Source organism: Athene noctua, chromosome Z (genome assembly GCF_965140245.1).
Source record: "Athene noctua chromosome Z, bAthNoc1.hap1.1, whole genome shotgun sequence".
Taxonomy (NCBI): Eukaryota; Metazoa; Chordata; class Aves; order Strigiformes; family Strigidae; genus Athene; species Athene noctua.
The window spans coordinates 27,951,233-27,965,792 of record NC_134077.1 but is presented as its reverse complement, the minus strand read 5'-3'; the positions used below and the strand labels follow the sequence as shown (position 1 = coordinate 27,965,792).

The 14,560-nt window shown below is 40.4% G+C and overlaps 1 protein-coding gene across 2 annotated transcripts; it reads left to right on the top strand.

Moving 5' to 3' along the window:
• The first annotated feature begins 5,692 nt into the window (after positions 1–5,692).
• Positions 5,693–14,255, top strand: TMED7 (transmembrane p24 trafficking protein 7). Of its 2 annotated transcripts, none has more exons than XM_074932422.1 (3): positions 5,693–6,057; positions 8,824–9,012; positions 11,411–14,255. In XM_074932422.1, exons 1-3 carry the CDS (start codon positions 5,878–5,880, stop codon positions 11,645–11,647), a joined length of 606 nt encoding a protein of 201 aa, XP_074788523.1. In that variant the 5' UTR covers positions 5,693–5,877; the 3' UTR covers positions 11,648–14,255. The 2 variants fall into 2 exon arrangements, with proteins under 2 accessions (XP_074788523.1, XP_074788522.1); XM_074932421.1 differs by having other exon boundaries at positions 8,824–9,069.
• Positions 14,256–14,560: the final 305 nt, after the last annotated feature.

Here is a 14,560-nt window from a genome sequence, read left to right as displayed (position 1 = left end):
TGTAACAACATTATCAAAATTCAGCCGTGACTGGAAAGAAAAGAAAAGAAAAGAAAAGAAAAGAAAAGAAAAGAAAAGAAAAGAAAAGAAAAGAAAAGAAAAGAAAAGAAAAGAAAAGAAAAGAAAAGAAAAGAAAAGAAAAGAAAAGAAAAGGTGAGCCAGTGAGAGAAGTGTTGTGGGAAGGATGCCTGGTTTCTTTAGATTCTTCACTTAAAATCTGGCCAGGGCATAGTTTGGAGTTCCTATCCACTGCAGTGCAGCCAACCTTTCACTGTCTGTGTCCTTCCGAGGTTTTCCAACCCTTCCCCAGACCTTTCCCCTTCAATGCAGCCCACTGAAGTCCGGGTTCAGCCAGAGAACAGACGAGAACTGGCCTCCTCTGCATATCCTCAGCCCTCCGAGTCCTAAAAGAAATTCGGACGGTCCTTACTGCCTCACCCCAGAGCTACACACTGTGTAACAGGGCTGGCTGCGGGCACCTGTCCCCAGAGAGGACTGGGAGCTGTGAGTGTTAATCACAGGCAAATTCCTGCCTACTGCTTAGAGTTTGCCACATGTCATAGCACACCGATATTTCACATGGGACAAAATTTCTTCGTTTCCCATGGAGCAGCTTTTGTAGCTCCCTGCTCAGGACATGGGTGCTTGTAAGCCTCACTGCTGGAGATCTCTATATGTCATACCTAGGGACTGCTGGTACCTAGAGTGACATGTGGCTTTCACTGGGTGTTGTAACCCATTCCGTTGAGCTATGCCTACACTATGTATGGCCGAGATTGTCACTATTTTTTTTTTTTTTTAGCTTTCCCATATCCATTTATCACTGAATTGGAAGAGCCAATATGAAAGTAAGGAAAGTTTAGGCACGGAATAGACTTTCAACAAAAGTCGGTAAGAGCGCAGGAAAGTCGTTACGACCAAGAGCTCCCTCTTGTGTATAACAGAAAGAGCAGAAGGTCCGCGCCTGCCCAGGGCTGGGCTGGGGACCATGCCGCAGAGCCAGCACCCGCGAAGCAGCGGCACTCTGCCGCGGGGGTCCCCGGGCGGCGCCGGGACGCGGAGGAGCCCACGGCACCGGCTTCTCCAGCTCGTGGCGGAGCTCTGCACCGGGTATGGCCTGAGCTTTGTTGTGGCAAGGTGGAAGCACATTTCTCTAACGTAAAAACCTCTTCCAAAATTCATAATGGTGTTTATTTCACTAATCTGCCTTAAAAAAATAAAATAAAAAAAAAAATAATCTCAGGGAACTGCTATTTTGAAACAAATTCTTGTCCATTTGAACGTCTTACAAATATTTTTTTTTTAAAAAAGGAAAGTTAAAAATCAAAGGACTATGTTTTCATTAATACAAGTTCACAAATCCATGTCAGAAAGACTTGAGACTCTGCAAGAGTGTACATGGGGTATTTCAGAAGGTAACAAGGGTGACACCTTTCCCAGTAATCTCCCTTGTTCTGCTTCCATGATGGCCAACTCGTTGTATTGCAGCAGCTCTCAACCTCTTCCTCTGTGAAGCCATACATGTGGAAATAAATGTTTAATTTTGTGTGCATCTACATTTATTTTCCCTCTAAAACATTTATTTCAATGTGTTATTTTCTTGGGGTGTCCTGTCTGGATGCGTTTTGGTGTTTATGTAACCAACTATCACGAGCATAGTAGTGCACTGACTTCTTAGACACAAACAAGCTCATTTCTTGTTCACTGCAGTTTTGAAAGCATGAGAACGGAGGTTAGAAAATTCACTGAACCTTAAATGAAAGGATAAATTCAAGCAGTTTTGAGGTCTGGTGATTTCTTCCCTCCACAGCATGACTTTGCACAAATCACACTGAAACTGTGGGATGAAAACGGTGTTAGCAGTTAGTATACTTCAAGTGTTTTGCAGGTTGTTCAGAACTGCTTCTTCAAGTATGAAGGACAGCAAAAAGGGAGATTAATTTGCATTATAATGTGACTGGCTTATTTTAGTAATTTTAGGCTACCAAAAATTGAACAATATACTGGCAAGTAGGCAGGAATTAATATCTGGATATCAATGTCTATTTTTATGTAAAATCTGTCAAAGCAAACCAAAAGCAAAGATATTTAAAGCTGAGGTACTTAAAATGACGAAGCTTTACCATGTTACGTGAGTGAGTAGCGAGATAAAGCATACCATGGAATGTGCTTAAGTGAGAATTGAATGAAAATGGTAAAGTGGATTTTCTTAACTGTTATACTCCACTAGATTTCTGGAAAGGTATTAATGGACACACAGACTGAGGAATTTTATGAAAACACCTTTCAAAACTTCCAGTAGGGAGAATTGCATATTAAAGGACTGTAAATGTGTATTTGACTGTACTCAAATAACAGGATATGTTATTTCAGTCATAAGATCTCATTTTATCTGCCTGAAATCACATCCATATCTACAGCCTCTGATATGGGCAAAAGGTCTCTTAACTACCTCAGGAAATAAGGTTTGAAACTGCTTGTGCTGGTTTAGGGACCGGAGACCACGTTGCTGTTGCCCCTCCCCCACCCTCAGCCGGTCGGGCTGGCAGTGAGGCACAAACCCGGGTTAAAATAAGGAGAAATTGAATACAACAGTGTGATAAACAATCTGAACAACAACAGTAGCAATGATAACAGCGATAAACAGTAATAACAGTGAACAAGACAGAAGATATACAGAGAAATACCACAAATGGTTACAGACAGCTCGCTTGTGTGCTCCCCCTCACCAAAGCCACAAAGGAAAAAGTTCCCGCGCTGCCACGCCCGGACCTGACGCCAGCATGGTATGAATAACCCGGCTGGAGATCCCTTCCCCCTCTCTGCTGGGGAAACTTAACCCTATCCTAGCTGAACCAGGACACTGCTCTCGACTGCTAAGCAGAGAAGAAGAAATACAGACACCTGAGCTTCCTCTACTTCACAGGTTTCTTCAGTATTTCTGAAGCTGTTTCCATGTGTGTTTCTGAAGAAATTAACTTCACGTACCACTATGATTCATTAGGATTTTTCAGAGGAGCATGTTTTAATTAATGCCTGCACAAAAAAATGCTTGCTGTTTGACAATTTTAATTTTCCACAAACATGAAGTGCCAACATACATTTACAAACTTGAAGTCAAACCAATCTAACAGTAAAATAAATCCTTGTTTTTCTAGTCTTTGACTGAGAACTATGTTCTAACTTCACATATAAGCTAAAAAAGCATATTAATAAAATTATCTAGCCATGTGTGTTTGTTTGGGGAAAGGTTGTAATTCAGATTTCTGCTTGCAAATTTTTCTGTCATAACAGAAAAAAAAAAAAAGTAAGTATTTTTCTCACGTAAGAATTATGCTGCAGATCATCTGAAACTGAGTCCCACTGTAACTAAATAGATTGTCCATTAGGAAAGATGAAACTCTTCATATGACTCCCTCTAAAATATATTCATTGGTCTTATTTTGTGTTTAACATTCAAATATTATCTGTACACTAATACAAACATGACATGAGAAATTTTATTATTTCACAAACCGAAGGGTTACACATGGAGGTAGGACAACGGAAACTGGGAATAATCTGGTAATAGTAACAGCAGCACCAGCAGCCTGATTAATTTTTTAATTCCCTGTATTTTTTAAAATGAAAATTAATAATTTTTATATTCTTTGCAATTTTTAAATTCCTTTTCCTAACTTAAGGAAAATTATAATGAAATCAAGTACAAAGGCATATGTAATGTTCTAAAAGACAAAATCTGAGATCATTAGTGTTACAAATTAATATATAGGTCCCTATATCATTTAGGGAATTGAATATCGCTGTGACTGGGGTGTTTAGGAAATGGACAAATCAAGTCAGTTTCAAGCTTCAAAAGAAGTACTGATGTTCATAGCAGTTCATGTTGCCAATAGCTCTTAATTACTATCAATCATTATTGCTACATATACGAAACAATTAGTCCTTAACAAATCTATCCCAGATGAGATGCGAGCACACAGCAGAGTGTAGGTGATGCTACATAGTTAGTGCTGATGGCTGCACTCTTTAGTAGTCCTTAGTCACCAGGACCAAGGTTATCTGGCTTGAGAGCTCCTTGCAGGCAGTTTGCCTTCTTCTTTACTCAGATTATATTTTATACTCTCTGTCCCCAATCCAGAAGAAGATGAATTTATCTCATCTGCTCTTGGTGTCTTATTTTGGGGATTGAGACTTGTTCTGGTTTTGCTTATTCTAAAGGTGCCACCAGACACCTTTCTTGCCTGCTCTGCACGATTGGCTTGGTTTTGCCAGGCATCTTTCCACTTCTGTTTTGTTGTGACAGGTTTCCAATTGTCATTTCTTAGGTAAGCTTGACTCTGCCTATTTAGTGAGGCTTTAAGAAAATAGCTGAAAAGAGTGACCTAAGAAACTGTAAGCTGTTCCGGCTCACTTCAGTTGCTGTGAAGAATCATGAAATGAGGGTTCCTGAAATATATTTCTTGCCACATGAAGGAGAAGGTGATTGGGAACACAAGCATACAGGTCCTACGAGCCACTGATTCCCCCATCCCTGGAGGTGTTCGAGAGTCGGGTCGACATAGCGCTGAGGGATATGGTGTAGCTGGGAACTGTCAGTGCTAGGTTAATGGTTGGACCGGGTGATCTTCAAGGTCCTTTCCAACCTAGTTGATTCTGTGATTTAAGTAAAATGAATGGCGCAGATATATGTTCTGCTTTTGAGCTATCTCAACTATCATCCAACCCTTAAATGCAATCTGAAATAGAACCAGTGTGTGTAAATGAAAACAGCAGAGATTTGAGGGTTAACTGTAAGTGGATAATGTCTGCCTTAGAAGTGGGGTGTATACTTGGTATAGCATCTGCTATCTCACTTTAATCCAGACCTGTAAATCTATCACAGCCTTCAGTATCTGATGTGCTGTGAAATCCATGTTCCTCAGACAGATGCCCAGGCTCCTCATATAGGGCTGAGAATGGAGTTCACAGGCTACACAAGCTGACTCAGTAGCCATGTCATTGAGGCTAGAGGATGACAAAGTAGCATCCCAGTGTGGTGCTTCTTTTAGCATTAGGTACTTCATGCAGATTAGGCCCTTTTCTACAGGAGCAAAATGGGAGGCCAGACGTACCCCATCACAAATTCATTCTCCTGCCTGGGAGACTGGAGCTGAGGTTTGGGTTTTTATCATACTCTGCCTCATTTACCACAGAACTTAAAATGAATACGAGGATGGAGTTCATCTTCGATTTCCTCTTTTGAATCTCTTTTACTTTGTAAAAATAACTATTTACTGGTGTAGAACTTAAAGCCGACATTCCTGCAGGCAGTGTGAGCACCCTAATGGGTACTGTATCTCTGCGGAGCAATGAATGTTCGACGATATGAAGCAGAACCCTTCAGACTGATTCCAATGCATTCCATTTCTTGAGGACGGGGAGTACCGAGGTTGCTTTTCACTTCTGTTCGGCGGTAGGCGCCCGCTATTTCCGCTCTAGGCCTCACAGGGCCCCGAAGACAACCTCACCCCGGGCAACTCCATCCCTCGGACGTGGCGGCAGAGCTCCGGACAGGGCAGGGAGCCCGGCCCGCGCCCGACAGGGCCGCCCCCCCCCCCCGCGCTGCGCACACGCACGCAGCCCCACCCCGCCGCGGGCGGCGCGCGCTCACCCGGAAGCGCTCCCGGCGGGCGGCCCCTCCCAGGGCGGGTGCTTCCGGTGGCAGCGCGGGTGCTTCCGGTGGCAGCGCGCCTCCCCGCCCCGCGCCTCCGCCACGCCGGCGCCGCCGCCTCCGCCGGGCCGTCCTCTCCCCCCGGGCCGTCCTCTACCACCCTTACCCCCGCTCCGCCTCGTTCTGCGCCCGTTCCCCTACCGCGCCTCTCCCCGTGCCGGGCGATGCCGCTGCGGGGCTCCCGGGCCGCGGGGCCGTGGGGGCGACTGCCGCTGTGGCTTCTGGTGGCGATGGCGGCCTGTGGCGCGCGGGCCTCCGAGATCACCTTCGAGCTGCCCGACAATGCCAAGCAGTGCTTCTACGAGGAGATCGCCCAGGGCACCAAGTGCACCCTCGAGTTCCAGGTAGCCGGGCGGCCGGGGGCGGCCTCGCGGGGAAGCGCCGCCCCGGGCCTGGGCGCGCCGCGCTGCGCTGGCAGAGCTGGGCCCCAGCCCGGAGCCCGGCCCGCCGTCGGGGAGCGGTGGCCGAGGGGCTTGTGCTGGCCGGGGAGCCTCTCAGCTTCGCTCATTTACTGCGTGGCAGTGTCTGCTCTGAGCGGTTACGGGGAGCGCCTGGTGCAGGAGCAGCAGTTGAATCCAATATGAGTTTTCAGCTCATCTAAGGAAATAGTGCATGCTGTCGTTCGCTCTGCAGAAGCGGCGGGGAAGCAAGAGTTTAGTTCAGAGCTAAGCTAAACATATAAGTCTGGCCTCGAAAACTGACTGTGTTTTACCGTGAGCACTGTCACGCAGAGTCCCAGCTGAACAGGGGAGAATACCTAAAGCACACTTGCCTAACAAGATGTCATGAAAGTAATTTCCTTGTGGTTTATGAAGCTTTTGCACGATGAGCACGATACAATTTAAGGAGCTAACGGATCTTATTTCAGAGTATGGCTCAAGTTGGGTTCACATAGCAAACAGTAAGAAAGTGATGGAATAGGTATGCAGCACTAGCAAAGTGTCCTGGGCATGTAGCAAGATGGGAATCTTACAAAAAATAAACCATGCAGGCAACCAACATCTTATTGAACGCTATGGTTAATGTGCATGTACTAAGTGAGGCTGCACAGTTTTTCTTTTCCCAGTTTCTAACAGTTTGAACTTGCAGTCATCATGGTAGAGCGTGCTGTTTGTATTGAGATGTATAGAGCAAACAGCTCTGATGGTTTTGGTGCCTCTGGGTGTGTCAGCAGGGTTGGAGCCTTTCAGCCTGTCACTTCAGCTGGTGAAGTCACTGACAGCACAGCAGCAGCATGAGAGAGAGAAACCATCCTTGAAAATGGGAATCATGGTTACGATTAGGGGCTTTTGAAGGAGTTGTATACTTTAATGGTCCAAGCTGTTGAAGTCCCTTTTTTTTTTTTCCCATCTGCTGTCCCACCTTAGTATTTTGGAAAGCATTGCTGCCAAATACTGGACCTTGTTACTCTGTCCTACATCTTCTAGTTCTTAGATATGTTTTTCCCTACCCAAATGTTTCTTTTCGTTGTCTGTTTTTTTCATAAAGTCTTTTCTGTGTAGTACTTTCCCCCCTGTTTTCAAGTGGGTATCACTGGATGTTGCTGGACAGATAAAGCCTGCCCCTGTCACTTTTGTCAGTGATCAGAACAGGAGTAGAATTGGTAAAAGGCAAGTTTGGATTTGACCAACCACTGGTAGACTGAAATTCTGTGTGCATGTCCTTTGGGAGTATGTTTTAAGTGCTGAGAGGAGGCTCTAGCAAGACCTGTTGGAAAGAATCTCAGGGGAACTTTAAAGCTCTAGCAAATCTTTGGCATGTGTATGTAAACTGGCCCTTTCAGTGTGAATGACTTTGATGTAATCAAGCACACCTCTGTCAAATTTGAGATCATTCTTCAAAAATGAACCATTGTTTCTTTATAGAAAATCTTATTTTGTTTTTCATTCCAAGTAATGGTAAGCTTTTTTGTATGAAAAACCCAACTAGTTGCAGACATCCAGGGAGAGACATCCGGGGATCCAGACATCCACTTTTTTTTTCTTTTTGTATCCTGTCATCACATTTTTGGAAAAACTGTGAAGATAATTGCTTGCCAACTGAATATTTTTTAAACTTCTGTTTGCAGCGTAGCTGCTGCTCAGATCTCGTGTTATTTCAGTTGTGCCATTAACGTTATCGTTGTAATAACTTAATCCCTAGGTAAACTAATACGAGTGTTAAGTAATAATATGTGAACTGAAGTGCAGATATTCAGATACTAAAATATTTCAGTGACTGCTGCATGCATATAAAAAGGATGTGCCTTTAGATAGAAGTCTCTTCCTTTGTCAGCATGCTTTATCTTAAAAGCAAAAAGTTTGGAGCAAGCATTAAGGTAAAACTACTGTAAGAGTCATCAGACCACCAAGTTATGAATACCTAAGCTACCAGTTAGTCTTTGTGTAGAGGTGGGATAGCTATTCTACAGAGCAATATGCTGTAAGTCAACAATAATCAACGCCTGAAAAAAAACCCCTTGAGACAATCATGAGAAGTTTTAAGTTACTTGTAGGCATTATCCAAATGTGCTGGTTCTGGGAAGAAATGCTGTGGTTAACTGCAGGAGGGAGGCAGCAGGTCCCCCCAGAACATTGCTCTGTTCACTAGCAGACCTGAAGACAAGCCTTGTTGAAATACCTGTTCTACTAGTCGAATGCCATTCCTGCAGCCTAAAGCAGTTTGTGCTAAATAATCCTTTGCTAAATAATCCTGTGCTAAATGATCCTTTGGCCCTACAGAAAGGAGTAGTCTTACTGCATTTTAGCATCTTAGTCCACTAAATCAATTCCATGGAGTTGTGGATACAGCAAGTGGTTGATTTCTTACAGTAATGCCTTTGCATCAGGTTTCATCTGCTGTAGCCTTTGCTGTTGTACAATTATTCATAACAAAGTAACAAAAATTGCCTATTCTGAAACTGAAGTAATTTGAATAATGTTCTGTGTGTCTTCCATAAGAAAATAATTTTGCAGGCTGGCTTTGAAAGATTTTCAAATTAATGCATTATATTTTAAAAACATTTGTTAAAGCAAAAATTTTGCAGTGCCACTTGACAAATCATGCTTCTTAGAAGAAATGTATAAATGTCTGTTTTGTTAAAAAGACACTTTCTTGATTTTTGTTTTCAGGTGATCACTGGAGGTCATTATGATGTTGACTGTCGGTTGGAAGATCCCGATGGCATTGTATTGTATAAAGAGATGAAGAAACAATATGATAGCTTCACGTTTACTGCATCCAGAAATGGAACATACAAATTCTGCTTCAGCAACGAATTCTCTACTTTCACACACAAAACTGTGTACTTTGATTTCCAGGTTGGAGAAGATCCACCACTGTTTCCTAGTGAGAACAGAGTAACTGCACTTACTCAGGTAAAGTGCTGTTGTGTTTGACAGGAGATGTCAGGTGGAGGAGGTGTTTTTTCAAGTTCAGCTGCATTAGATATCTGTATCACTTTTGAAAATCAGCGCATTGGAGCTTTTAAAATAATCTGAAGTAATACAAATAAGTTTTCTTGAGATAGGATTTATAGAACACAGGACAGAGCTGAGGAGGAATCACCAAATGCTAAAGAGAAAATTAGGATAGTAACTTGAACTCTAGGCCATTTTTTTTTTTTTTTAAGGGAGCTTCCTTTTAATACCATAGTTGTGTGAAATTCACAAACTGTAAATATCAGTGGATTAGAGTTTTAAAAATTTCCAAACTTTGGAGAAACTTCAAGAATTGTTTTTATATTTTTTTTTATATTTTAAACTGGTTTTGTATTTAAAATGGTAGAGTCTTTTTTGGGGGGGAGTACTTAAGCTGACCTCTCACATAACTGCCATTTTTAAAATGGAAAAGAAGACATTTATCCTTCATAAGAGACTACAAAGTGTTGGAGTATTAGTATTATTAGAATATTCTCAAGAGTTTACGGTTTTATGCCATCTCTACCGAATGTAAATCCATCACAGCTTCCCTTGGAATACTTGCTTCATGAATTCCCACTAATGTCCTTAGATTGTAACCATTGACAAACCTCACTTTAAACAAAAAAGAAAAAAAAAAAAAGAATGCTGGACATGGGTGCTATTTTGCTAGTCAGAACTCAACAGTATAAATACTGCTTCCCAAATGTCAGTCTCACTTGAATTTAGCTCCCATAAGTCTGGAGTAGCTGAGATGTGTAATGAGTACACCACTTGCTGTGAATTCAACTACAGCTCTTAGCTCTTTCTTCTTCTCATTCTTCTGCTCCACTTTATTTTTTATTCTGATTCTTGATCCTCTATCTTTCCATCTCTTTTCCTTACTTCAGTCTTGATTCTGTTCAGTCTGTGTGTTCTGTTATGTCTGGCTTTTCTTTTCCTATCTTGGCATCAGCAGAGGGATTTTGAGAACACAGAACATGCATTTCCTGGGTCTTGCATCTCTGGAGTCCCTTGCAGCCTGTAGGAGAAGATATATAAAAAAATAGTTTATCACTGTAATGTACACAATGCAAAGAAGGTATTTGGAAGTGGGAAGATTAATCTTTGGAGTACAGTACGTCTTTGCTAAGAAGATTCTTGTTGCAGTTTTCTTGAGGCTTGTAATGACCAAATTTGAGCAGCCTTTCATAGGGACAGTAAAAAGTGAAACCATGAAACCAGATTGACTTTGTGTTTAAATCTCTTGTGCAGACTAGGAGAGCTCTATAATTTATCAGTGGGACCGTTGGCAGAACTTAGTTTGGAAAACCTCTTCCTGAATTCTGTTGAGAAGAATATCTTAGACTTTTCAGACACCTGTCTTGAAAGTCGTCAATGTGTAAAGATGGTTAGACACAGATAGAGGTAATTTACAGTGGTCCTATCAGGGTGTTAAACATTTTCTTTAATAATAGTTTGTGTTGTTTGATCTTCAGGAAATACTAATTTTAAGCCATGAAACAGGAAAACAAATTGTGACTAGAAATCAAGTATTTTGAAGATTTGTTGATTAATGTCTTGGTGATCAAAACACAGTGAGGAGTACTGACGTTTACTTAGAGCAGATAAACTGGAAGAAGCTTACATGAAAAAGTATCTAGGGCTTGAAAAAATGGTAATACTTTTTTTTAATGAAAAATGACAGTGAAGTTGGACAATTTGTTATAAGATTATATTCTGGAGCATTTGGGAACACTGAAAGGTAACAGAATTGTCCTTTCTCTAATCACTTTTCGTGTACCAGACTAAGAGAAGGGTCTCTTGCCAGAGAACATGTTGAGTTCAGTAATGTAGATTTTAGGATGCTGTACAACTTCAATGAGAATTACACAATGAAGCATGTCATACTTTGAAACACAGAAGCATTTAGTATTCATGCAATAAGCAACTGCTTATTTTCCTGATAAGTGTGGAATTAACTACTGGGGCATCACTGACATTTCAAAAGAGTTTCTAATGTTTGTTTTGAACCCAGATGTACATGAATTTAAGATTTGTTATTCTCAGAGCCTGGTGCTTTTTATTCGATATGCAGTTTTACAGTCTTCTGTATTTAAGAGTCTGTCACCATCCTGTATGTAGAGTTTGATTAAATTAAATTTTACTGCATTTACAGTATTTCAGTCTTGACAATGCACTGAGGTAACCCTTTGCTTGCAGGGGTTAAATCCTAATTTTAAATATGAAACCACAAAACTTTGCAGAAAAAGCACCAGAAGGGTTCTTAATCGTGGTATGTATTTGTTTACTTCTCTAGATGGAGTCTGCATGTGTTTCAATTCATGAAGCTTTGAAGTCTGTCATCGATTATCAGACTCACTTCCGCTTGAGAGAAGCACAGGGCCGCAGCAGAGCCGAGGATTTAAACACGAGAGTGGCCTACTGGTCAATAGGGGAAGCAATCATCCTTCTTGTTGTTAGTATTGGGCAGGTATTTCTTCTCAAAAGCTTCTTCTCTGATAAAAGAACCACAACAACCCGTGTTGGATCATAACTGGTAGTGGTAATGCTTCAGGTCATTGTGTGCTACTCATCTGTAAAAATTAACTGTTCTCCAAGTAATTGTAGGTACCTGAATGATCTGAATATATGCAACATTCAAATGTGTCTCCCCCTCATCCCTTAAAAATCACAAAACAAATCCAGAAAGTTATGAAAGGGACACATGATTTGAAATACTTTGAAAATATTTTGGAACTTAAGTGTTTTCTGATTCCTGTATTAAATATCTGGCAGTGACCAGCCTCTCTTTATTTCTACTGATTATAATCCAAACTGAGTTTGATTTTTACTAGTAAGATTAGCCATCTGCAGCGTAACACTTTAAAATAACCCTGTAGTGCACTGTTTTGATTTGCTGTTAAAAAAAAATCCAGTGATACCCTTTGCTTATTAGTAAAATTGATGCAAGCTTGACACTGTATCATGGTGCACATTCTCCATCAGCCTGATAAGTCTCCATCTCCAAAACTTGCTAAATTTTATACATGAGTATGTTTGCTTAAACATTATTCTGTATTAAAATAAATGCCTTTCCTCTTTTACAAAGTTTGTTTTACTGAACAAATTGTAAGCTGAGACTACTCAGGAAATCCGCTTTCTGTATTCAAAAATCCAAATCTCCAAGTTCATTTAAAGAAGATGCAACAGAAGAGGAAATCTTGTAACTTTGTCACTGAAACTGTACTGTTTCTGTACTTGTATATGCTGCTGCTGCTTTTTGAATTTAAGACCAGAAGTAGCTTAGTTTAAGCAGCCCAGCACCAGCACTGGACAAGGTTATATTATGTTAGGCACATACAAAGCTTTTTACTAAATTGTTTTCCTGTTAAGACACCAATTTGATATTGATACTGCATTGCACAAGTGCTGTAAGTTTTACTTTCCTGTGTGTGGTGCACTGATACATGATGGCCTTGTGCATCTAATTGCCACTCTTTTTTGCTAGTGGTCAGGAAATGTTTTATTATTTTAGGTTATCTTTTTTGTAGAGTTATAGTTACGTTGTTTCCACTGATCATGTCTTTAATAGCTTATGTACTGTAAAGTTTTATTTGTATGTGGAAGGTAGTAAGTGTACGTACATACAAGTAGCCTGAATTGAGCTGGTCATAATGAGGCTAACACTCCTTCAAATGGCTCTGAAGGAGTAAGTAGACTGACCAATTCTTAAATGCACACAAACTAAACTAAAGTGAAAAAAATCATCATTTATTACTGGCTAAATCAAAAGATGCTTCTTAAGTTCTCAGCAAGCAGAGAAAGAATGCTGAACCCTTACTAATTGTCTCTATTATTTTTAGCAAAAATTTGAAATTACATGTACAGGTGAGACTTGAGCAGTCTGAAAAATTGATCTAAGATTACTTAATTTTAAAATCCTGTGATGGCTAAAAAAAATGAAAGAGCACATAGTGTGTCGTGAACTGAATGACTGCCTTCTTGAAAATTGAAGAAAAACCTCAAACAGCTCAAGATTTAAAAGATCATGGGGGTATTAAAGCTTAATGTATGTAAAATTCAGGATTATATATAACATTTTTCTATCCTGTTCTGAATTTTAAATACTGCAGCCCCATTTTGGGATGCAAGCTTCCCAGAAATAGTTAGAATCACAAAGATCAGAAAACAAAAGAACTACTGCTTGCTTCTTCTGATTCAAATCTGTGCCTGCACACATAGTTCTTGATTGTACCTATATGCTTTATTCTTGTGTTTTGGCAAGTAATACTCAGTACTTTTTGTGCTGTGTTGCACACAGTAATGAAGCAAGTGGTACACTTTGGGTGCTGCAAGTGTCACATGAAAACATGATTTAATTTTGGTAGTGTCCACTATTATCTTCTGGAGTTTGAATATCACTTGTGTAGCTTTAATCACAACAAAAGCATTAGTTTTAAAGATTGAAATGTGTTGGGTTTTTTCCCCACTGAGTTTTTCTGTGTGCTGTCAAAATTGATAAACAATGGGGTAAAACAAATAATGGTTGGCCATTGCGTATGTTTTTCTGTTCTTTCATAATGTTTGAATGTGTGAAGTGAGATGACTGTTAGCTCAGAATTACTCCCACTGCAGAGGCTGAGTGAACTTGACTTTTGCGTTTGTTAGATATCTGAACCAGTCCTTTGCTGCATAATATGCAGCAATAGCTTAAGAATGCCTTTATTTTTGTGTTATTAAAAACATGGCACAACTATACATGTTTAAACATAGCTGTATATAGTTTTTAAAAAAAGTGACTGAATAGGATATAATAAAACATGCTAACGTGCAGTGGGTGAAGAAATGCATTGTGACTTTTGGTTAAAGCTGCATCTTTTTAATATATGAAAAGAGTAGTTTGGTTAATGATGTGATGCACAAATAAACGCTCTGCGTTAAAGGGGATATAACTATGTTTTTAATTGCTAGAGGCCCTGGGTTTCAGCTATTCCTTGGATGTTTTATGTTTACAGAACTTCCTTTCATGTCCCAAAATGTCAGTTCTTGTTTTAGTTTGGGGGGAAAAAATAGAATTTGTTTGAGTAAGACAAAAAGCAGACCCTGTGAATATTGTATTGGAAAATAAAAATTAATATATGAATGTGGTCTAATTGTTTTGTTTGCATGTGGGAGTGGGGAGCGTTAGTCTTCAAAAAAGCTTTGAATACTGATTTATGTAGTCAACTTGTATTTTAACACATTGCAGTTAATCTACCACCTGTCACTTGATCAGGACTTCTGTTGCTGTACATCATGAAGTCTACTGGTTCACTGCTTTCAGGTCACTGGAAAAACTCGAGTTTCAGTAAGATAGTGTGGTTACTGGCTCTTCACTCAGCACGTTGGCAGTGCAGGTAATAATATTCATAGATCTGTTCCTGTTAGAGTGGAATTCAAAGTATTTGATTATAGATGCCAGGAATGA

What these genes read in the sequence shown, in the direction of transcription:
- TMED7 (XM_074932421.1), top strand. Translation starts at nt 5,878, where the DNA reads ATGCCGCTGCGGGGCTCCCGGGCCGCGGGGCCGTGGGGGCGACTGCCG. An exon ending in AGTGCACCCTCGAGTTCCAG is followed by an intron (nt 6,058 to 8,823) that starts GTAGCCGGGCGG and finishes TTTTGTTTTCAG; the next exon opens with GTGATCACTGGAGGTCATTA. An exon ending in GAGTAACTGCACTTACTCAG is followed by an intron (nt 9,070 to 11,410) that starts GTAAAGTGCTGT and finishes TTACTTCTCTAG; the next exon opens with ATGGAGTCTGCATGTGTTTC.